Source organism: Sander lucioperca, chromosome 5 (genome assembly GCF_008315115.2).
Source record: "Sander lucioperca isolate FBNREF2018 chromosome 5, SLUC_FBN_1.2, whole genome shotgun sequence".
Classification (NCBI taxonomy): Eukaryota; Metazoa; Chordata; class Actinopteri; order Perciformes; family Percidae; genus Sander; species Sander lucioperca.
The window spans coordinates 2,393,634-2,418,509 of NC_050177.1; the positions used below are offsets into that span (position 1 = coordinate 2,393,634).

The window sequence follows — 24,876 nt, forward strand, 5'->3', positions numbered from 1 at the left end:
GACAAAGTGGACATTAATTGTAGTGTAGAGGATATCGAATTAGTATCATGATGATCCATCCAATATCCTCAATTTATTCAAGCATTTCCTGTAACATGATTGATATTTAAATGAGGCATTAATGTTGCGTTGGCATCACTATGAAAGTACTGATAGAGTGGTTTTGTAATTTTAAAAACAATATCTAGTGATAATTTTGACTCCTTAAAATCTTTGTACTTCTAGAGAGACTAGAATAAGAGGGAAAGTGGAAAGCTGATCACCCAAGAGAGTCAAAGGATGGGAAGATGCAAAAGCAGAAACGATGTGAAGAAAATTACAGCACATTGGGGTTAACAGCGAAGCCGCCACACAACACATGGCAAACTAAAGAGTACACAGTTGGGTTGTCTGTGTGTCTGTATTAGCTAAGGCGTCCCTTTGGGCCAACCACAGTTTATGAAACTAGAAAGGAAATCACTAATTGACCTGGGCTGATTGGATGGATGTGCCGTTAGAAATAATGACACACACCAAAATAACCCAGCAGAAAGTTGGAACAGTGCCACATGGTTGTGTAATGATAATGAACACTCATTTACTTTTCCTAAACAAACTAACAGGACCCCAAAGGCTTATGTAATACAACTGAATCACCAAAACGGTTGAGTTATTGGTAGTTAGACTATTTTGTGCCAGACAGAGGACATCACTGTAAGTAAGTGACACAAGTTTCCCTTTGAGGCTCGTAAAAATGTATGTGAACTTCCACGCACACCTTGACATGCATACAACTACTATAAAAAGGTATCATGATGGGAAGTAGCATGTATGTTATTCATTTCTATGAAAAATAGTTTTTAGCACACATCATACTACTGATGACGATGGGCTCTTTTTCAATAACACACATATTTTCTTCTTGGCCTTAAAAAATGAAAGCACATTTCTGCTGCATGAAATCATATCACAATGAAAAAAAACATTTTAACATTTAGATTTTTTTAACAATGATACAGACATATTTGAAGTTTACAGTTTGGAAAGAAAGCCATGGTGTACAATGCATTTTTGGATAAGAGAAAGAGACAAAGAAGATTGGAATTAGGCCTTTTTCACAGCAGACATTTTGACTTGTCACAGTAGGAAAAGCACAAGTGTTACTAATAACATTAACAATGGCTCTGTAATATTCAAGTGTCCCAGTAAGTAAGGACAGTGTACAAGCATACACTATACAGGACCCTGAATCTGAAGCAGCTAAATGAAATTCAGCCATCGTTAATTTGATTATTTACGCCTATTTTTTCCTACTGTGACTTGACAAAATGTCTTCCATGAGAAAGGACCTATGGTAACAAGAGCAAGACGAAGAGTTCACCATTGTGATTCTGTAACTATGAACTGAATATAAGTGTTACCGTACTTTATTCAGCACCACTCTGTAGATGCTGTGGTTTCTGTCAACAATTTAGTTTGTTCTTATGGAATCACCAAACTATCAAATTAGTTACACTCTGCTGAAAACTGACAGAGCCCTCAGACAACTAATCTCAACATTTGGCAAAGAGTCACTTTCTATCAAAATATCAAAAACTTGCTTTGCACAGATTCATCTGCATAGATCTCCCATTAGCTTGTAATGCACTCTGGGCACAGAAATACCAAAGGACACTGTAAAGTAGAAATCTTCTAGGCAACTGCAAATCACTTCATTGGGTCTTTTTTTAGCTAAATCGTTGTGTAAATAAACACTGACACTGTGTCGCCATATCCAAATAAATACTTTTTCCAAGGTCCCATAAGGTCAGGTGCACTGACAATAATTAATAATTGTTTTTAACAAGCAATGAATCCATTCTGGCCTAAATGACATGTTTTAAGTAAAATGACTGTCAATAAAACATGTAGATGTTGTGTTATGTGAAATATCTGATTTTAAAATGTAGCCTAAATAGAGCCTGATGGTGCAGGTCAGATCTGATGTCCCAGTATAATAAAAAACATTGAATTTATATAATTTTCAACAACTAACATTATTTGGTTTGAAATCATATCAGAGTAGCACTTTCACACATTGCCACACACACACACACACACACACACACACACACATTGCCACACACACACACACACACACACACACACACACACATTGCCACACACACACACACACACACACACACACACACACACACACATTGCCACACACACACAAACACACACAAGTAACTATGCTCTCATATCTTAAACTATCCAGGGGTGGCAGTTTATGCTAGGCAGCAGTTGTTTGTTAATGCATCTGAAAATGACCTGGATTGGTCCTGTGTTTCAACACTCCGATTGCTAAAGAACCTAAAGAGAAGATCAACAAGCAGCAGTGGTGAATTCTGTTACATTTCTTCCAAGATCACTGCTACAATGACAGTGACAGACTGCAAGGAGTTGTGATGGGCTTGGTCAAAGAAAAAGTTTGAAGCACCCAAGACAGAAATAAATCCTCTAAAAATCTCTTGATTGACACAGCTTCTCGATCAAGAGACAAAAAACAAGAATAAATCAAAAAACAGATTAAACCATTTATCTTCACACAGTATTACATGCAGAATACCAATTTACAAAGATATAAGCTTTACAGATAGACAAAAATACACAACAGCCCAGATAAAAATCAGAATGTACTGTAGTCTAAAATCAGTGAAAGCAGAGAGGAAAGCAGCACCGCTAAAAAGATCAATTTTGTCTACATCTTGCATTCTAGGCAGTCAAAACACATTTATCTATACTGTAGATAACAGGTACTGAAGCTTGAGACTCACCTGGTACAGCTTGATGATGTGGGGATGGTCCAGCATCTTCATGATCTGAACTTCTCTGTAGATCTTCTCCAGATTGACAGCATCAAGTTGGGTCTTATCAATGATCTTAATGGCCACCTGCAAAACAACACAACTGTAATCAGTCAGAATCATTGTTAGGGCTCATCAGACTTGAGCAATAACAAACGCACTCCCCACACTCACATACACACTAACAGAGACAGCAATTTAATATTCTCCAAGAAGAAAAAGCAGACAGTGTGTTCTTTTCAGAGACACAAGATAAATACTTAAATAGAGCTCGTGCAAAAACCTTCATAAACATACTTTTAAAATTACAACCAAGATGAAATATATGATGGTACAGCGGAGGCAAACACAGGCCTTGTTGGATATACACACAAACCCACAATGACACGTACATGTGTAAATCGCACACTCACAACTTCAACACTCTTGGCTTTGATTAATGATGTCCGGTGGGTAACAAGGCAATATTAACATCTCTCCTTCATAAACAACATTTCATCAGTGTGATCTAAAGTGTTTCCAAGCATCTGTGAGCCATGATGGACGAGTAAACAACAGGAGACCCCAGTTCCCCTCTCAGCAATCGCACCACTGTTAGATTAAGTTAGAAAACTCTTACTGAGCGAGTGTCCCAACCAACAACATTAAAAGAAATGTTACGGGCCGCGTTGTTTCAGGTGCCGGTGGGACTTTAGCTGAAACCATTAGTTATTTATTAGATAAGTTGATCAACCAAAAAGGAATCTGGAAACTATTTTGAAAATGTATCAATCGTTTGTCTCTTTTTTCAAAGCAAAAATGCACCAAAAATGTATTATCTTGTTCCAGCTTATTAAATGTAAAGAATATTTGCTGGTTTTCTTTGTCTTCTATGGCTTTTTGACTGTTGGTCAGAAAAAACAGCCTATTTCAATATGTCAACTTGGGGTTTTTGGGAAATTGTGATTTTAGTTTTTACCAAATGATTTATCAATTGGGGCTAGTAGCATGATGGCCCAATGGTTAGCATTGTAGCCTTCCAGCAAGAAGGTACCGGGTTCGGACCCTGGTCGTCCCGGGCCTTTCTGTGTGGAGTTTGCATGTTCTCCCCGTGTCTGGTTTTCTCCGGGTGCTCCGGTTTCCCCCACCACTAAAAACATCTCCCCCTCCCTCTCTACCAAGCTGATGTGTGGTGAGCGTCTGGCGTCGTAAGGCTGCCGTGCATCACCCAGGTGGTGGAGTATAATACTGTGACACAGGATTTTCCTCTGGAAACTTATCACAGTGACAATCATTCTGGAGGAATTCGATTGGCAACCTCAATGTGTTGCCAGCTGGTGGCACACTGTGTTGCGGCAAATGTTGAGCCAGGTCTAATGTTTTCTGCTAGATGACCCTATATTTTTTGCGTTGGTACTGCTGCTGTGTCAATGCAGTGGTATCATTGAAATGATCTGAACACAGCCTTATGTTTGGTTTTATTCTTAAAGTGAACTGGCACCCCCATTCCACTGACACCCAGTTTAATCATATTTAGCATATTATTTGTAGTTAGCACTTACAGAAGGGTGTTTGAATACGTTCAACACTCTCCATCATTTTACCCATAGTACAGACAGGTAGGCCCATGCAATTTAACATCAATCTAAATCTTTAAATGGCACTCCTGCTACAAATCAAGACCTCTAGGGCATACAATTTAAAATTGCTGGCCTATTACAGGGATTACAGGGTACTTAGCATTAAAAGCCAACTGTTTACATTGTCAACACTAACACACACAGACACAGAACATAAGACTTCTTGCATACTCTGCTGGCACAAGGTCATTTGAGGACAATTAGGGGAATTTAGCTCATACATTAAGTTATGAGGCCAGTAAGGCAGAAAAATGCTGTGATCAGAGATGGATAAATGTACAACCCGCTGAGCTGACAGACATACAGAACAACATGGGAATGGGCCAGCACTATGTGAACCCACAAGCTGCAGTATGTACATAATGGGATGAATGGGTCAGTATATCACGAAGGAGCCATGAGTAGAAAAAGTAGGTTATGCGCGCGCGCACACACACACACACACACACACACACACACACACACACACACACACACACACCTATCTAGGAATATACACACAGACACATCAGATCTGCTGTTTCATGTGTCATTAAACTCTGGTTTTCTTACACAAATGCTCCAGGCTAACATATTTTTGCCCTGGCGAATTCACAAGGCAGATGGCATCACATGAAGTTGATAGCCTGCCTCTCCAGCTGACCTTGGCCATTTCAACAAACAGTCTAGCTCTGACCATGGGCCTGGCCGAGCTAAACAGCTGCAGTGGCTCTCTTTGTCAACCAATGCTGAGTGACCTCTACCAAACCAGTGGCCTGAAAACAACAACAACAACATGCATGTTTTCATCTAGCCCACATGCCACACCACCTGAGGTAGAGGTGCAGCCACTTGTGTACTGAATTAAAAACCTGCATTCACATGGCTGTTAGTGTTACACGGTTGCAGATTACCTGGCTAGACTAACACTGCGCCACTTCACAGGATTTAATAACCAAATTAACACAATAAGAGAATCCATGTATTGCCTTGTTATTCATTAAACCTGCCAAGGGCCTCGTCTGGATGTAAATCTTGTTTTTTTCTGTACAGCACGATTGCTCACGTTCAACGACAAACAGTTGGAGGCTCTGTGAGGTCAAAGATCAAAGTGTGCAACTGTGTTTTCACAAGTCTCCCAGCCTATTTTTCTATCACTCCCTCTGTCTTTTTTACACACAGACTGGACACTCTCCCTGTGTCTATGCCATTACAATAGAAAGTCATGGCACTCAGTGGTACTGGTCAAGAAAGGCCTCTCTGTAAAGAGCTGACATAAAACTGTATTAGCCAGACAAATCCAAGCCCTGTTCCTTCTGCGCTCATGCTGCATTGCCCGAGAGTTTGTAATATTAAACCTTCTCCAAACTCAGTGAAAACCCCAGAGCAGTGTCAGTGGATTGCTGCCTACATGCATGCGTACGTAACACTTTTCAATTACAGAGTTTTGGTTGGCATATCCTGCTCCTCACAAAGCTCTCAGCACTGCTGGCACAAGAAACCACTAAATCCCATCATTATTTGGATTACATAATGGGACCACCGACCCATGCTGCATGCCCCAGATACAGCGATGTTTACAGCAGCCAGACTCTTGAGTTGGTACACTGTGGCACTGTCTGGGTCATTACCAAAAGGAGCGCAGGTGTATGATGCCGGGTCTTGCGCAGGAAAGAAAGCATGCATGTTTACAGTTTGTGTTTCCCAGCAGCACTGGTGGTCAGACCTCTTACTGGCAGTGATGTTGGCTAAGGGGGGTGAACGTGCAGCGAGTCGTCGCTCCCTGAACCTGCAGGTATTCAAACACACCAGCTGTTGCTCTCACTGGAGCAGCCAAGTGGCCGGCAGTTACCTGATCCAAGTGTCTATTAGCGCATGATGTGGACAGCATTTCGGTATCTGCTGTGGCGCTCTGGGGTGTCAACTAGTGCATAAAAGTTATGTAACTCAGACGAACAGTAGCCCAAGTTAGCATCTAAGCTAACTAGTTCACCGACACACTCACCTCGGTCTTGGTAATGCGGTGTCGAGCCAGCTTCACGACAGCGAAATTGCCCTTTCCTAAAGTGCGCTCGATGTCGTAGAAGCCCACTCGGACCGGACCCCGGATCAGCGGTTTTTGGACACTGTCAGCCATGACCATGCTGTTCTGTATGGGACTGCTTGTGGAAGAGTAGGAGGTAGCCAGACGAGCAGGGGACACACGGGGGGCTCACTTGAACAGCTACAGATAAAGACTAAAGGAAAACAAACCGCCCGCCGCCGCCACTGCTGCTGCTGCTCGAAGCGTGTCCATTAAAAATAGACAAAGTTGATTTCTGTGTCGCCCTGCCAGCTTGGACGTCAATTTGGCAACACTCTCCCGTCAGTGCAGCAGCGATACGAAGCAGGCCATTTGCTGAACCCGGGGGCTGTCACACCACGTTCTCCAATACAATAGAGCTATGATATTTCAGCTCGAGGTGCCTCTATCAGCTACAGAGCACACGAGTTGACTTGCAAAGAGGCATCATGTTCTCTGGTTGACGTGTATTGACGTCAAAGCCATAGGGGTATTTGTACAGGGGGCGGGGCCACGAGGCCGCTCCACACTTCAGTGCCAATTGGTTGCCAAGACAACCAGACCCACCTCTTACGTCAACCGGTAAAATTGCTATTCTGAAATCTGTTTGCTTGCCTGCCCTGCTTGATTGCACGCAAAGGTAACTTTAAAGTTTCGCCCTGTAGGTGTTTCATGAGCCTTTAGTCGGCTGCGAGTGAAAAGGGAAAAGAGTTAAATTCATTTGAAATTAACCTGAAACTGCATATTTTACTTTCTGATAGTAATGTGCTCTGCAAAAATGAATGGAATGTTTTAAAACAAAAATAATATGCAAGGATTTAACGTTTAAAAGAAGAAAAGAAAAAAACAATTCACAGCATGGCTACTTTTAGTCATACAATCCAAACAAATGTGCAATTGCCATTAAAAATCCCAAATATTATAATATTTAACATTATATAATGTAACAATGGCAGGACCTCATGTGAAACTAAACATTTTATCAGCCACAAAGACACTTTGATCAGCTACATAACAGCGCCATCTGTTGGAGAAAATAGACCATTTCCAATACAGTTAAAGTTTTCATAAAGTATTTGTACTTACTTTAGTAACAGTCATTGTTCATTCACACCCATCTAACGTCACACAGACACTCCCCTACACAAATGCAAACACATTTGAATATAGTATATATATATATATATATATATATATATATATATATATATATATATATATATATACAACATAGTATTATTAAATAAGGAATGCAACCACAACATCTTGTAACCAAACTTTATTTGACATCTAAAGATCACGTCATGTTTAAGATTCAGCACACGTTCACACCCAGCAGTTGTTCTCTTCAGCTCATGCAGTGACAGTCTAACACTGAGCAGTGGATTACGGGCAGTCAGAGCAGCACTCCGAAGGCCTCCGCTGTCACGCATAGACTTCCTGAATGTAAGAGTTCCAGATGTGCTTTTGGCATTTCCTGTCTAACATTCTCCAAGAACACACTCAGCCTCTCCTTACTGGGCTTGCTACATATTTCTAAGACACAGACCCAGCAGCCCACTCAGAAATAACAAAGGCATTTGTGTTTAGTAATGTATATCCATGATTATTTTACAAACTTAGAAGGCAGGCATTTACAAGCAAACATCGATGAATGAATCCATGACATGGAATGGTCAACCCTAAAAACTCTCTGTACTGTCAGATCAATGGAAGGGTTGAGTTTCCCACACAGTCAGGTGGGATCTGGGAAAGCCCACAGCTTTGAGGTTTACTGGGGTCAGCAGAGTTCTGTCATCAGTGTTTCCGCATGTACTGTCCTGTTCCCTGACATCAGAGTCCAAACAGGAAGCCTTACACTGGGCTGACACCACTCTTTAGGTTTAGAGAAAGGGTCAGAATAGTCCCTGAATAGGATAACTCCACTGTTATAGAAAGACAACAGGATCTTTTTGTCCTTGTGTCTCATAACATCTAGTGACGTGATTTGAAAGCGGCTGAATAGTCTATTTTTGGATTGTTTACAAGATGAGTAACCTTGCGTGAGTCGTCAAAACTTGCACTTATACCCATGGTTAAATGTGCAATCCACCATGCTGAAATATAGCAACACTGCTGTACCGCTAACCTGCCCTGACTCAGTAATGCATATTTGAGTTAATTCTTTGAAACCAAAGCCTTTGTGCTGCTGTGAAGTTACATAATTTGTCAGAGAATTTATCCAGATGATGCATCTCAATGTTATAGCATCATCATAAGGTTGAAATTTGTGGTTCAGAGTATAGTGTCTAAATGATTGGACTGGATTCCCTAACTTTTAATCCATTTAATATTTTTGGTTTATAACCAAATATCTGCAAAACTAATGATTAACCTTGATGAATTTAAATAATTCCTCTCAACATCAGCTGCACTTTGTCTTTAGTGCTAATTAGCAAATGTTAGCATACACAAAACTATGATTGTTAAACATGGTAAACATTATACTCGCTAAACATCAGCATGTTATCATTGGTCTTTGTGAGCATGCTGACATTAGCATTCAGCTCAAAGCACCACTGCGCCTGAGAATAGCCTCACAGAGCTACTAGAATCCTTGCAGACTCTTAGTCTTGTTTAATGATAACATTTATTAGAAATATCTTAACTATATTACCAATTTTCTATAACCCATTTATTACTCTTGAATCCAAAGGTATGCCATACTTAGATTCCCAATTTGAGAACTCTTTATTGTTGGGGTTCTTGGAAGTTTGGGGCCTAAATAAGGACTCACAGTTGACATAACTTTAGTAAACCCTGCTTTAAGCATTTATCTGACTTGCAGCTTTGGATGCTGGGTCCTCAGGATGCAGCACTGGAGGTACACACAGGAGATTATTTGAATATAGGTATAAGTCCAGGCCGACACAGACGCATGTTTAGTTAGCCTGCAACACACAAGTAACCACTAGGCTGTACAGGAAGAAAGGGAATGAGAACATTGTGTTCCTCCATCTAGCTGGGTTATGTTCTCTAGCTGGTATGAGGTTGACAGACACTCACAGAGACCAGATATGGCTGCATCAACAGTGTTATCCATAGATCTCATTTTCCACCCAACCAGTCTGCCGGCTCTGGGCTCTGCAGGTCTCATAGATGTCATTGGTCACAAAGCCGCTCTCCCTTTCCGCACATGACACATTCTCATAGTCGTCGCAATGGGAATCCTGGGAAGGAGCACAGGAGTACTTTTTCATGATGTCTGCTGGTATGCTGCTGTCCTGAGCAGTGTGAGGTGGCAGTTTGCTAATGTCACTAAAGGCGTAAGGTCCTTGTATGGCATAAGGTGATGCTGTTGTTGACATCGACGGTTTTGATCTGCTGGGGTAGCTTTCTGTTTCTGTCTTCCTCCTGAATATGAAAGAAATGACATTAACAAGTGCAGTGTGATCATCACAACATGCTGCTGATTAGTGAACCTCTTTACAGGCCACATTAAGTGAGAAAACACATTTCCACTACTTGTTTCAAACCACAAACTTTTCTAAGACCAAAGATACAAAAAGTATTTGAGTTATATATATACCCTTAGGAAATGTGTGCTCACATTGGCCAAAACTGAGTAATAAGTAGAGCTTGGAGTAGAGCTGCATTGATGTGCCATATATTAAATAAATATTCAATAAATCCATTATGCACAGATATATTAACATCTTCTGCATAAAAGGAAATTCTTTCTTTTAAAATGCTTCTAAATATGTCATTGTACTACTCTGTATCCAGAAACACAATGTTTTATGTTTGTAGTACAACAAATAAGTACATGGCATTGTTTTTTAGTATGGCAGCTTGCACTTTTCTGCTTTTACCTCTTAGCATGCTGTTTATAGCAGAAGAATCCAGCAGCTGCAAACAGCAGCAGTAGCAGAGCAGGCATAGTTGCATAAAGGATGTAGGAAACATACAGGGTGTTGTCTGAGAGAGACACTGCAAAGGAAAGAATATTACTTGGCAAAACTTCTTGTTAGATGACTAGAGCTTTATCCTTGAATAGTTAGAGCCCGCCACGATTCTGTTACTACATTCTTTTTTAGTAGTTTCCCTGAAAACATGAAGGGCTTTAACTCTAAGTATCAAGAGTAAATATACTTATATAAGTGTTATTTTATTTTTCTTACCTGATGACTCAGGTAGTCCTATTTTTATCCTCTCATCTCTCTCTGTAGTTGAGAATATGTTTGGCCTCAGAGATGGAACTAGAGCAATCAGAAAACAAGTTCACCAGTTGAATATGACATGAAAAAAATATGACACATGGCATTGTTTATCTAACAATAAGAAACCATAAACTAAACATGTTAAGAGATGATTTGAAATATTAAAAGCATCATGTAAAACAAATTCCATGTTTGGTACCTAATGGTTTGAATTTCACGTTTTAAATTTCCTTATTGTTAGATGATGTTATCATATGCATCTCTATGAACTGTTAGCTTAAGTAGCCTATTTGAAATTTTTCATAATATATGTGAATACATGTGTTGTATAAGTTTTGAATATGTGTTGATTCCCTTTTTGTAAAACTTATTTTGTATAACTATTTGACTATTTTTTCCTGAATAATATTTATCCTTAAGGGAAAGAGAAAGTTATTTGTGACAAGACTGAATACATCACATATGTACTGTAATGTACAACCCAAACATTAATACATTTTGACCACTATAGGTCTTTATTTACACAAAAGGGAAGTTAACATTTAAAGTAAGTAGTAAAGTAGTAATGTGGTGGTTTAGTCAGACTTTTCTTGATCTAAGTATAAAGAGATCTGCAGTCACTTGTTATCTATATCCCAAAGAGACATCATGCATACAAGGACAGCATGTGTGGGGTAGTCAGGTACAGTTGTACCTGCATGTGCTGTGTTCCCTTCCTCAGTAAATACTGGTACTTTTTCTGTAAAAGACAGAGAAAAGTCAGTTAACATCAATCAGTCATTCACTCCTTACAAATTATGTAATAATCGCTCATAAAAAAATTAAATACATAAAGGCACACATTCAAGAACCGTTTCACATCTGCAATAGAAAAAAAAGAAAAGATAAACAACAGAAAGAATCATTAGAAAAAAAGGAAAAATTAATCAACAAAATAAAAAGAGCCCCAAATAGTCTTCAGAGAAGTAAACTGTTTAAATAAAATAAAAATATGCTTAAGGTTGTTATATATATATGACCACAAAGTCTGGACACAGACTCAGTGAAGGGTTGTTTCACAGTTTTTAAGTCCCTTAAAGGACTATAAACCAAAAGGGTTAATTTAAAAAGAAATATTTAAGATATCAGGTATACCTTAAAGACCCAGGCAGATACAGGATATAGATTTTGGGGTTTCCAGAGAGCAGAGCCTTACAGTAATCCAGACAAACAACATTTAAAATTGCACATTACTTGTTTAGTGCTAGTGATTGACTGCGGTGGCAACATTTTAGTAATGGTTTTGGATAAATGGATGGATAAAATTCAGATTTTGTGGATTTAAGAACTAAGTAAAACCAAGAGTGCCGAATGTCAATAATTCTCAGCACTGCGCAGCCAGGTACAACAGCCCAGTGTATGTGATCTACTGGCTCACCTTCCGGGTATTTGCACACAAAGTTGTTTTTGGAGTTGCAGTTGTCATCGTTCCACTGGAACAGGAAATGACCTTCTTCGTCGGGTGGTGCAGAGGGCTGGTAGTAGAGAACCACACACATTTCAACACCACACGATGGCTCGTCCCAATGCCAGTTCCTACAGCAAATAAGATTTAGCAAATTGTATTGCATATTGGACAATTCACATTATTGTATGCAGTTTACTTTATATCTGAATTTCTCATTCCCAAATTTTTGCAAAGGACTGTAGACATTCCATCATTCCCACACAAGCACCATTTAAAACAATTATCTGACTACATCCTTTTTCACTGATATCTCCTTTTTGTGTGTGCTGTGTCCCCTGATATCCCTCATACCATTTTCACTGATGCAGCCGAAACATTCATACATACAGAAATAATAAACAAAAATGAGAAAGACCTGAACTTGGCCTTGCTTCCATCCAGCCAATAGTACTGCGAGGGGCACCCTGGGCTTGTGGTGCCTGCCCTGTAACGCTGTGGGCTGCGCCGGAGCCCGATCCAGAAGTCTCCATCGCCAGCCTGCAGCTGCTGTATAAACCTCCCCATCAGCCGCTGCTCGCTTTCTGTTTCAATGCTGAGCAAGTCGCCTCCATCTGACCTGCAGGCCTGCCTGGCATCCTCGAAGGTCAGCCTCTGCCTGCTGTCCTGGATGTAGGACACCTTGTAGCATGGGCGCTCTGTCCCACGCCGACAGATCCTTTGGCCTGGACACCACAGTCAGCATCAGGGAGAAACCAAGATGATAAGTGAAGGTTTTTTTTCTGAAGACTTCCTGTGACACCCACATGGCAGGAAGATTATAAACAACCTACATAGCATCACAGACAAATTAGGAACCAGAACTTTTTTGCCTGTCTTTCCACAATTTCCTGCAACGTGGGTAGGGTAAACTATATGGTAGTGAAATTACAGTGTAAAAGCTATATTTTTAAGGGTTTAAAAAAAGACTTGTTTTTTTCTAGATTGGCATTGTGCCATTTAAAATAGTTTTGATGCAGTGTGCACTGTGAGAGATTTTAAATATGTGAATCTGAAATGCTGTGGTTTGCTGAGGTGGCACAATGAGTTGCTTAATTATTGACTGAAGTATGTTAATTATGGCTTTACAAAATGAATAATGATGGTCTAAGGCACAGATGGAACATCACTTACGGGTCTTTGTTTGTTAATATACCAACTAATAAACAGACAATAAATTAAACCAGTGGTTCCTAACTTTTGTATTGCTTCTGACCCATTGATACAAAGTCATGTCTACCTGTGACCCCTCATTACAGGTTGTATAGGAGTTGAAAACATTAGAGATTATAATGTGAAAGAAGTGATTTTTTTTTTCCAGAAAAAAGCAAAGAATAAACATTTCATCTCTATTAGAAACATTGCTTCTATCATTTCTATTTTTACCTTATAGATAATAGAATATGAGTGATAGTCTATGGATGTAGGCGTCTGTTGCATATTGGTGTAGTTAGTACATGCTGCTGTTATTAAAGTAAGCACTGCAGCAATGTTATGGGTAGGCTCCTATATGATTAAAGTGAGAAAAACTATGTGACGTCCTGACTTCAAATCACTGATGTGAATCGCAAACACCCTGTTGATGTTCATTTTCCAGCACATCGCGTACTGCTGTATGACTGCAGGGCAGCCTGGTTATCATTAAAACGCACACAGGCCTGCTGTATGCTTTATCTTCTCACGGTGGTTCTGGTATCAACCTCGTTACCTCAATCCACTTATGAAAATACAAAAATATACAACAAACTTAGGCCACAATAAATGCACAGCCTCGTTCAGCGCTGCATGCAAACTGCAAAAACTTTCTCGGTAAAAAAAACAAAAAAAACCAAGTCGAAGTCTTACCTTGGAGCAAAAAACACAATATTACACCGTATCAGTGGCATTTAAAAAGGGAGCTTTAGTTCCTCCGAAATAAATTCTTACCATTTATTTTAGACGCGGATCCAGGGTGGAACAAAACGGCGATAACAGTGCCAAACAGCTTCATAAAATCCATGTCTACATGTTCCCCCCAGTGTGTTGCACGATTAGTCTTGGAATCAAGTTTACACGAGTTTGTTAAAAGTTAAACTTCAGGTTTTCAAACCCTGTGATAACCAGACTAATGATAGAGGCAGCCGAATGGTCCGTCCAGTCAAATGTGGGTCGACTAGCGGAGGCGTGCATATGGCGTCTGGCTGAGGGGAGAAAAAAACATCAAGAGTGAGATAGTCCAAGATTTTTTGGTTTGAAAATAAGAAAGTAGGCTATTGTTGCTTTTCAGTGGTTCTTTTCCCTCAAGATGTAAACTCAAACCACTGAGGTATGAATTTGTGCAGCGTGTGTCTTTTACTAAATGAACAAAATACCATTCCACATATAGTAATGTCATTATAATGGGATGAATAGAGGTCTTTGTGCAAACTATGCATCATGCTCCCCGAATTAAAATAAAGAATGAGTATCTCTCCTTCCTTTTCCACTACACACACATACACACACACACACACACACACACACACACACACACACACACACACACACACACACACACACACACACACACAGAGTGCTGTCTGGGGAAAAATAGCTCAGAGGAGAAAATGAAGCGAGAAAGCAGAAACAGAAACAAGGTTGACTTCAAAAACTTTAATGGTGCGTGTTAAAAGTACATCTCCGTTTTTCCTTTTTCTTGTCTGGTAAACATGTTTACCTCATAGGCTATGATATGATTCCGTTCATTCAGTTTATCTGTGTCTGATGTGGCTGGTGATTAAAAAAATATCTCCCTTGAAGCAAGTGTAAGTGTTTGAAAGGAAACTGACTCAACACCATGAGATACACAGCCAGGACAAAAGTGAGATAGGTACAGAGTAAAAGATCAAGAGGAAGAGAGAGATTGAAACAGGAAAGCATGCAGAGGAGGAAGAGGAAAGGATTTTTTTTGGAACCATACTTCCTGTTCATTGCTTTGGTTTGGTTTCAGGCATTGCGGCTTCATATCCTAGAATATGAGTGATTGTAAAATTCTGTAGCAGTCGTATGGATTATGCAATGAAAATAAATCACTTTACACTGTTTAATCCAGCAAAATCATCAGAAACTTTTCCCAAAAAGACTGAAAGGCTGTATCATATTAAATGTAGTTGTTTGTAGGATTTTATTTGTGTTATTCATGCGGTAAGTTTATTGGACTTAATTTCATCGCTATAGCTATTTGAACAGTGCATATATGCAGAAAATGAGGTAGAACAAAGGTGCTTGCATGCTTCTCTGGAAACCCCAATCCATCCATGACACAAAATGTTAATGTTACGTCCACACAAATGTTCAGGATTGTCAAAACAACATAAAAACGTTATGATCATTTGACACAAAAAATCATCCCATGTGAGGTTGACATAATTTTTTATGTTAAGTCAACAATTTTTGACTTTTGAGTTCATTCTACTTAAATGTATAACTAAAATAAAACTGCCACAATGTTTTGTGTTTTTACCAACGTATTATGTTTTAGTACACATAATTAAGTTTTAACTAGTCAAAGCAACGTTAAATTTAAAGGTTGAGAACAACTTCCATTTCTTTGTTTGTCTAATTTAAAATGTTTGAATAGGAAGGATACATACAATTTGTGTTATGTTTGATTTGATCGTACTGCAGTCAGATGCAATTGGTTCATTGGCTGGTCAATTCCCATGATGCAAGGTGGTAAATAGAGTTGTGTTAAAATTTGCTGAAAGTTTGCAGTTTGTTCGAAATACAAATGTAACTTTATGAATTCCGTTTATTAAACATGTCTGCTTAGAATTTTTGTTGCCTGGTAATTGTCATTGTTGTGCTAATTTACATTTGTAACCACTAGTTAAGTGACTGTTACGTTTGATAAGAGCTGGAGTATTGCAGCATTAGACTTTGAGCAGTAATAGGCTTTCTTCAGCCATTAAGCTGCGGTGTGTCACTTCGCTAGCGGTCCTTTTGTGTAAAGTGATGCAAGATCAGCAGCTTTAGAGGGATCCCTATTTCGCATGGGGCCCTTGGATGGCCATACCCAAACACTCATGCTATCTCTGCTATAGATGTGGTTATGTTGTTTTAACTGTTTAATTGTTGTTTGTACATAAAATTAACAAGTTATGACACCTCACTTTTTGTGTTTAATAAACATATAAATACACATTAAGTAACCTGATCATTCTATGTTAATATAATAATAATAAAAAATTATGTTAAACTGACATAAATTTCCTTTCAGATAACACTCATGTGACACATTTATTTTATGTTTAGTGTACTCAAAACTTTAATGTTACCATACTGTACTAAATTAAAAGTTTTGAGTGCAAGCCGTTTCCAAAAGATTTTTAGGTTGAGTTAGCGAATTCGGACTTACAGTGGCCAAATTAGACATTAGGCCATATTTATTGGGATTTATGTTTTTATGTAAACTGTGAAGGTAACAACTTATTAGGGGGCCAAATATTTTTGTCAGAGGGCCAGATGCGGCCCACAACCCACTATTTGCCCACCACTGCGTTGTCAAAGTGGTCACATTTATCCTACTTCATAGGTTACACAAAGTCAGAGTCATTGAATGGTTTGATGAGTATAAAAATGATGTGAATCATGTGCTATGGCCTTTGCAGTGACCAGATATCATTTATATTTTGTCACCCATTTACTAAAATGTAGCTCTACTTATTGCATTCCTCCAATTTCCCCAAACTATACAGTTCTAAATCCCACATTTCAACCACCAAAATGAAGCGCTGTTATTGATACAGTGCTTTCCGAAAACTTTAGACACTCTCACCGCAATCAATTTTGGTACCTTATCTTTGCAAAAACATATGTGCCACAACCTAAAAACACACTACCATAATGGCATACTGCTATCAAAATACACACACGTAAACCTCCCATTTGAAACATATCTACTAACAATTGCTCTGCAAAATATATACAGCGAAAATAGTACAAAAAACAGAGAGAAAATAACAATGATGCTCTGCCATGCTATGCCTTTTATAGGCCTGTTTATTAGAGGCCTTTATCTGCAGCCCACGTCATTGTATCTAGAACTATAACACAATGTACAGTACATGATTGAACACCACAGCCTGAAGTTTGTCCTCTTATGTTGTGTTATTTTTAACAACATCCATCAACAGATGACATTGGAAGCAGAGTAATAAACACCAGCACCTCTCCGCTCTGAGCTGAGAGAGGACAGACAATCCCAGGCTGTTTGTCAGTGTGTAGGTTTGTTGTTTACTACTCTCTCTATCTGTCTCTCTCTGCTGTTAACACAAGGGTGTCTGTCTTGCGGGAGTCTTGTTGTCAGACTGAGCCTCTGGATGCTTGTCATGTGTGACCGAATGGTTTTTCCTTGGTTTGGTCTTTCAAAGCCTTTTAAAGCTTATTTGATTAAGGGTTGATGCACACAAATGTTTGTCTCGTGATGAAGAGCTGTGACTGTTGAGCTTATCTCAAAGATTATTTGTGCTAAACAGGAATCCACAACAGATCATTTCACATCAGGACTTTAATGTTGGACTCTATATGCAGGTGTTATAATTAAATGCAATTAAACATTTTGAATGGGGCATGAGCATTTGAAAAATTGTATATAGACTGATTTGTATAGTTGTGTGTCCATATGGGTTTACATGAAACTAGACAGCAACAACCAGGATGGCCACATGACACATCAAAAAGGGAACATTTAAAATAATAACAATTGTAAAATATGATCACATTCCACCTTCAGGATTAGGGCAGACACAATGTCAGATTAAGCTGCTAGGGGTGCTGAGGCAAAAATGAGCTCATGGGCCCTTATTAACCCCTGTTTCTCCCACTCTCTGTGCAATGTGTGCAGTTTTTCTATGCCAGAATACTACCTGCTGGACCTAGAATCAAATAAACAATGGCTGTCACTGTGCTGTCTGTTCATTGAGGAGGAAGCTGTATCTCTTGGCTCGCACTTCTCAAGGCTGGTGAATCACGAGTCCAGCAGACGGAGACAACGAGGCATTTGAGCTCTGTCTAATTTTGGCCAGCAGATGACACCAAACTACTGATGAAATGAGGCTGAGCAACTCCTATTCACGTTTGAAAGTGTCCAAAGACACCGGTGGTGACAAGTAACTAAGTACATTTACTCAAGTATTTTAATTATGTACAATTTTAAGGTAATGGTACTTTACTTGAATATGCGACATTGTCTCACAGCTGGAGTTACTGTTACTTACAATATTAAAGATTAAACCAGCAGTTCCCAATCTTTTTTACTTTTGACAAGTTTATAAAAAATCAGCATCTTGTTGTGGCTTTGTTTCAAGTTGTTCCACCAAAGACACATTTCAGCTCTAAACTTCTCAGATGGCTTCATTTATATAACTGTTCAAATGATCCAGTTTTTCACAAAAAGTAAACAATTATAAATTTGAGTAACAGAACTTTGTTTTTTAATTAATTACCTCACACCCTCTATGATGTATCTTGGGTCCTAGGCTGTGAACCACTGGACTGAAATAACTTTATATTAATTTTAATTAATTATAAGTAGCTACATCAGCTACAATAGTGAAATGCTAAAGTCATCCATTAGTATTAACAATCTAATGTTGTCATATATAATAATATCTTAGTCGCAGGGGACATTGTTTTGAATTATGAGTAACTTTTTATTACTTTAAGTACATTTTGCTGGTAATACTTCAGTACTATACACTTTTGAATGCTGGACTTTTACTTGTAGTGGAGTATTTATTTTCAGTATCTTATGGATATGGATGATTCTTCTACTATTAAATGACACTAACTGATTTTTTTATTTCATATGCTTGAAGAATAAGGAAATGTATTTAGCTAACTATTGCTACACAAGTAAATAGTGTACGCTTAGACAAAAACTCCTCTGCAATGTTGGAAAAAACATATTTACTCAGTTAGTTGTCAATGTGACATGCTATATTCACACCCTGAGGGGTCTTTAGCTACTCTAATGATATGCTTTATTGTACATGTTCACAAAGTACAGTACTGTATTCCCACTGCCTTCCCAGTGTATCCTCTTTCTTCTAAAACTATAATCTATGTTCTGCCCGCTCTGGGCCTCGTTGTCATTGTTTTCTAATGTCATAGGTCAGTAACCATTCTCGCTCTCCAACTTTAGCCTTCCTACTGAAGAAATGGTTGCTTTATGGTTAATTTCTATTATATAATTTTTGTTTAAAAATAAATAAATATTTAGCTTATCTGAAGTAGGAACATTTTCATATTTCTACCCCATAAAGGAACACTTAATTAATCTTTTAGTTTATCTTTCAAAATTCCTAAAATTCGAGATGCATGGTGGTTTCATTGGGGAGTAATGATATGCTATAGACTATTGCTATTGGCAGTTTACATGATTATCTATTTATGGGTTATTTGTGGTTTATCCAGACCCATTGACAGGTGAACATTATTTTCCAGAGATCTCCATCCAGACATTATCTTTGATCCTGCAGTCAGAGGAGAACATGAAATGGAGAATGTGATTAGAGTTTCTTGAATTTCCCCTTGGGGATCAATAAAGTATATATCTATCTATCTATCTATCAACAAGTTGAAAGGTAACATCCCCGGATGCAGATGAGGACAGAAGATATTGTAAAAGAGTGACGCATCTGTGGATAGTGTAACAAATGTCTTCTCTCACAATGGGAACTTTAGCAAAAACACTAATGCTCCTTTTCGTTCTATATTTCTGAGGAACAATGGGGCTTCTCAGTTGAGCAGCAACAGTTGTAGCCTATAGCTATAGAGACCTGCAATGCAAGTCTATGGAGACGAAGCGGAGAGGGTTGTCATGCAAGGTATATTAACAAAGGTTAATCCTGGTTGGCAGAGATTGCTTGTGGCAAGAATGATCACCTTTCAACCATTCAAGTTGTTTTATTCTCAAGAAAATGAATCCTTCGTTCAAGATAGTGAATCTCTGTACAATGTTTTTGAAAAATCTACTTCTGTAGAGTTGTTGATTTAACTTATTTGTAATGCAGCACAGTATCTCAGTTATTAATTAAAGAAGATAGCAATATATAGTACAATCATTATATACACATAAAATGAATTTATTATGCATATGTGCTGATCAAGCACCTGCAGGTCTTTAGTATAGTAGTATAATATAGTTTCCCGAATTTAGTGTATGTATATGAAATATGGATGAAATCTGACCATGGACAATTATGTCGATAGTTTCAAAATGCAGTTCTTTCCCTGAAGTACAGCGAGTTTATGTATTATGAATATGTTCATTGCACCCTTATTTCACCTTCAATAGTCATTTATGATGGAGGGAAACCTAAAACAGCAGTTGTAGTTAACCAGAGGGATCTGTGTCAAATCCCATTGAATCATTAATCTGCTGGGTTTAGATCTGACAGTGAACCCTGCCAGGAGCTGCTGGCGTCTAAACGAGAAGTCAGGGTAGAAACGTGTAAGTGTGTGCGTGTGTGTGTGTGTGTGTGTGTGTGTGTGTGTGTGTAATTGTGCGTGCACAGGGAGCTGTACATTGAAAAGAGGAGAGTCACACCTCTATGGTTTTAGATGTCTTGAGGCTGTCAAATACTATAAAAGCCCCACTGCACGACTACTTCTGAGACACCTGCTCAGGTAGGAGTTAAGGTAAGACTGTCTCATAGGTCTGTTTGAAATGTATTGATTTTAAATTGCAACATTTTAGGGAAAATGTCAACAGTTTCAGCTAGGCAAAAGAACATTTTGATAAAAAAATGTGATACTGAAAATTATAGTCACATAAAAATTGTACTTTTACCAATGTGTGATTCTAAATAATAATTTTTGTGCATCTGTTTTTTTAATTATTCATTTTTTCCCCCATCTAAATACAGAATTTATGAATTTGAGTCTCCTCCAGACAGCATGACTCTCCATCTATGTCTCCCTCTGCTGGTTGTGCTTGTGCAGTCAGCTCTGAGTCTCTACAACTGTTCATCTCAATATAACAGGACCCCAGGTAGGTTAACTATTACGTTCACTGAGCCAAATGGTTTTGTTTCATATGAGCATTCTGCACAAATCAAACATTGTTGACAAATACAAATTGAGAAAATGACTTTTCCACCCTGCTTAAAATATTATCATCCTTCTTGGTTTGTCTTTTTCTAATTTTTCAATAGAAAATTCAGACATGACAGTTGATTGTGGTGCCAGTATGATCACCCTGAAAATCAACCTGTGCACGGCTCAGTGGGCGGGCTTCATCACCACAGACCTGGCTCTGAACGGGAACCACAACAATACGGTGTGCCAGGGCTCTAGCGACACCAGTGTGGACCCTCCAATCATCCGTTATCAGCTTCCTGTTAACCAGAGCCAGGATAACCCCTGTCGCCAGTCTCTGCAGGTCTGAAAGATTTTGGTAGAAGATGGTGAATAATAATGAATTACTGGAAGGTTTAGAGAGATATTGACACAATCAAACAAAGTAGTTCCAGTGATTTTACCGCAACAGGGATTCAGATAAACATTTTATTTAGGGTCCTATGGCAATTTCAAAGAAGGCCATGTATTGATTATGTTGTGTGTCATCTTGTCCAGATTGTAGATGAGGCCCCGGACCCCACAGGTCCCTTCAGCAGCTTCTCAAGTATCCAGTCAGTTATCATCACCGGGTTCATTGACACACCTAGAGCTGACCAGGGGTTGATCAGCTACTCCACTGACCTCTACTATCACTTCTCCTGCCGCTACCCACTGGAGTACCTGCTCAACAACACACAGATTGTGGCGTGAGTAACTGTAACATCTTAAAAAAAGAACCTACATTGTGCAAAAGGAATATTTCTGTTACTGTGTTACCATTTTGTCTCAGGCAACACATAACATTTGTTCATAGTCATTTTCTTTTCCATGATTTTTTAGCTCCTCAGTGTCCGTGGCTACCAGCGATAATAACGGAACCTTCATTGATACACTGAAAATGAGTGTTTTTAATGTAAGTATATGAAATAGCCTATATAGTATACTAAGTTTACTAGAGAGCATTTTCTCATGCTTTATTTTACTCTGTCTTATTTTTCCAGGGCTCTGATCATGGCTTCCCATTAGTGGTACCTTCGACAGGGCTTGAGCTACGAACCAGGGTCTATGTGGAGGTCAAGGCTGTTAACCTCACTGGAAAGTAAGTAAAAGCCCATTTGGATGAGTGGATGCTCATAGTGAATTTACTTATCTGAAAACAAATATTGAAATAAAAGTGAGCACACTGTTTTTCTTGTAGCTAACTAACTCATTGGCCTACTGGCCCCTTTTCAGTTTCTATGTACTGTTGGATCAATGCTTTGCCACTCCCAGTGCTTACAGCATGTCACAAAATGAGCAGCACAACTTCTTCGCCGGGTATGGACACACACATCATTAGTAGCTTTTTACATGGGGGACATTATTAAACCTCCATATCACTTTCTAAAATATAAACTCTATTTCAATAATTCTGCTCTCTGCTAGCTGTTCAGTGGACCAAAGGACATCTGTGACAAGCAATGGCCTTTCCACGGTTGCCCGATTTAACTTTGAGGCCTTCCGCTTTGTTCAGCACCACGACCAGGCAAAGTCCAGCATCTATCTGCACTGCATACTGAGACTCTGTGAGCCCAGCAAATGTCAAGAGCTGCTGTCTGTAAGTAGTCAAGAACAAATGAGTCTGCTTTAAAGACATTTTTCAAAAGACAACTTTCAAAGGTACCCCATGCCAATATTTCTAGGGCAGAAATTTGAATATATATATATATATATATATATATATATATATAACTTACCCATTTAAAAATATAGATATACAATTTTCTATCCACAATGTTAAGCAGTTAGTCACATTCAAAGATTTAATAAACCTGAAACATAACAGTTGCTTTTGATAGGATTGCTAGAAATTTCTGGAGAACGAGTATTTTTTCCGGGCATTTTATGGCCTTATTAGATAGCTGATGTTACACACTTGGATGTATGGAAGGATTTTCCAGGCGTGCATGGAATTCTTTTCTTCCTTCAGTAATCACAGAACACACACACATATCACCCTCATTCACGGCTGCACTAACTAAGGATTTAGTACAGTGTTTACTCCTACTAGTGTAACTCTTATTCAAATAACAGTGCATAAAATACGAATGATCATATTACATTACTACCCGCACTCATATACAGTCTAGCTGCAGCACAATACATACATTCACACAGGCCACCCACACGAGGCCGCCGGTTAGCTACTTAGCTGCATCGAGCATATGTTCAGAGATACTAGTACTAAATAACTTTTCCGTCACATTAACTTACATTGCATTATGATATCAACTATGACATGTATGTTTGTTTCACATTTGTATTAGTACACTACAATACTTTAGCAACTACTATGCTCATCTGTAATCACAGAACACACACATTTCAGCCTCATTCACGGCTGTACTCAGGATTTTAACTACGGTGTTTACTTATAGACAGTAAAAGAAGAACAAGTGTTTACTGAATTGTGCAGGACCCCTCATGGCTGCCCACAGTGCCTGTGCCTTTGTACTCACCCATGCCTCATGCATACTATCCCAGTGTTATTGAATATTATATTGTGCAAGCGAATGAAGGAGTAGAACAACACATTAACATAATCAAGCAAAAATAACAAACGAGAAAGGGGGGTGTCCCTTTATATAGGCAATATTACTATAAGTCCCACACTGACAGTATAGGGAGATGACAGGAAATGTAAGGAGAATGATAGGAAACGACTACAACAAAGGTCCTTGGTCATTCCAGGGACATTGTGATTTATGTTTAGCACCTCAAATCCCCAAGCCACCAGGGCGCCCAATTTGTCTTCATTGCTTCTTTTTCAATTTTGTCATAAAATAAAACATGTACTGTACATCACACATTATTTCCTAAACTTAAAATGTATATAGTTTTCCATCATAGATTAAACTAAATCCAACTGGATGTGTGTTGTTTTTCAGGCCTGTAACAGCAGAAGAAAAAGATCTGTGACTCCTTTTGGAAAAGAAACCAGCGAATCTGCCACTGTTTCAGTTGGACCTATTTACACTGCCAGAGAAGGTAAGAACCAGCAACAAACACTATATTGAACCATGATAAAAAGTTGACTTTTTCACTGACTCTCTTTCTTATCTTCCTTTTTTACAGAAATACCATATGCAGCTGCCTACAGTGAGTATATTGTGATCAAATTCATCATTAGAAATACATTTTTATACCTTGGAAGATGTTATGACAACCCAAAGAGCAATCTTCATTAATCTCTCCCTGTGTGAATCAGGTAATAACATGGCATCAGAGAGGGATAACGTGAACGTGACGGGCCTGGTGGTGGGGGTGGTGTTTGGCTTGGCTGCTGCTGTCTTGCTGGTTCTTGGTGTCTGGTTCGCCCTGAAGAAGTTTTATTGGGCGGGAGGATTACTTCATGACAAATGACAAATTGTCTTTGCCTCGTCGCCTCACAGCATATTGTAATCTGATAATGTTGTGATTTGTCAGTAATAATCAAATGTGCTTGTCTGGTGACCATGGAAACCTAGCAAATACACTGGTATCTTATATAACCTCCTCTGTATACTTGCTGCATCTGCATTCAGTAGTCATTTATCGCTTATGACCGAATAGTCAAACCTGAACTATGTGTAAAAAAAGAAACATT

The 24,876-nt window shown here is 38.8% G+C and overlaps 3 protein-coding genes across 6 annotated transcripts in view; 1 reads left to right on the top strand and 2 right to left on the bottom strand.

Annotated features, from left to right (window-relative positions):
* Positions 1-6,964, bottom strand: part of sik2b (salt-inducible kinase 2b) — a 53,014-nt gene extending 46,050 nt beyond the window's left edge. For 3 of the 4 annotated variants that reach the window (XM_031297014.2, XM_031297011.2, XM_031297015.2), the window contains exons 1-2: positions 6,432-6,963; positions 2,799-2,915 (exon numbers count right to left, since the gene is read on the bottom strand). In XM_031297014.2, the coding sequence (XP_031152874.1) occupies positions 2,799-2,915; positions 6,432-6,569 (255 nt within the window). In that variant the 5' untranslated portion in view covers positions 6,570-6,963. Of the gene's footprint in view, positions 1-2,798; positions 2,916-6,431 lie in introns of all 4 variants that reach the window. The other variant, XM_031297012.2, reaches the window with a different exon arrangement.
* Positions 6,965-9,352: 2,388 nt separating this feature from the next.
* laynb (layilin b) lies at positions 9,353-14,490 on the bottom strand. The gene is made up of 7 exons (XM_031297016.2): positions 14,097-14,490; positions 12,550-12,856; positions 12,105-12,262; positions 11,382-11,426; positions 10,649-10,726; positions 10,340-10,457; positions 9,353-9,881 (listed from the first exon to the last, which is right to left on the bottom strand). The coding sequence occupies exons 1-7, from the start codon at positions 14,167-14,169 to the stop codon at positions 9,563-9,565; spliced, it is 1,098 nt and encodes a 365-aa protein (XP_031152876.1). The 5' UTR covers positions 14,170-14,490; the 3' UTR covers positions 9,353-9,562.
* Positions 14,491-20,661: 6,171 nt separating this feature from the next.
* On the top strand, positions 20,662-24,751 carry LOC116047960 (zona pellucida-like domain-containing protein 1). Its single transcript, XM_031297017.2, has 11 exons — positions 20,662-20,831; positions 21,059-21,183; positions 21,347-21,573; positions 21,768-21,958; positions 22,092-22,164; positions 22,253-22,350; positions 22,485-22,568; positions 22,677-22,848; positions 24,179-24,278; positions 24,366-24,389; positions 24,499-24,751. Exons 2-11 carry the CDS (start codon positions 21,090-21,092, stop codon positions 24,651-24,653), a joined length of 1,218 nt encoding a protein of 405 aa, XP_031152877.1. The 5' UTR covers positions 20,662-20,831; positions 21,059-21,089; the 3' UTR covers positions 24,654-24,751.
* The last annotated feature ends 125 nt before the right edge of the window (positions 24,752-24,876 follow it).

Bases quoted from the DNA above. Each gene is read 5' to 3' on its own strand.
- laynb (XM_031297016.2), bottom strand. From the start codon at position 14,169: ATGGATTTTATGAAGCTGTTTGGCACTGTTATCGCCGTTTTGTTCCAC. The intron at 12,263-12,549 runs GTCTTTCTCATT...TATTTGCTGTAG, and splicing joins GGAAGCAAGGCCAAGTTCAG to GAACTGGCATTGGGACGAGC. The intron at 10,458-10,648 runs GTAAGAAAAATA...TTTCCTTTGCAG, and splicing joins AGGACTACCTGAGTCATCAG to TGTCTCTCTCAGACAACACC.
- LOC116047960 (XM_031297017.2), top strand. From the start codon at position 21,090: ATGACTCTCCATCTATGTCTCCCTCTGCTGGTTGTGCTTGTGCAGTCA. The intron at 21,574-21,767 runs GTCTGAAAGATT...CATCTTGTCCAG, and splicing joins CCTGTCGCCAGTCTCTGCAG to ATTGTAGATGAGGCCCCGGA. The intron at 22,165-22,252 runs GTAAGTATATGA...TTATTTTTCCAG, and splicing joins TGAAAATGAGTGTTTTTAAT to GGCTCTGATCATGGCTTCCC.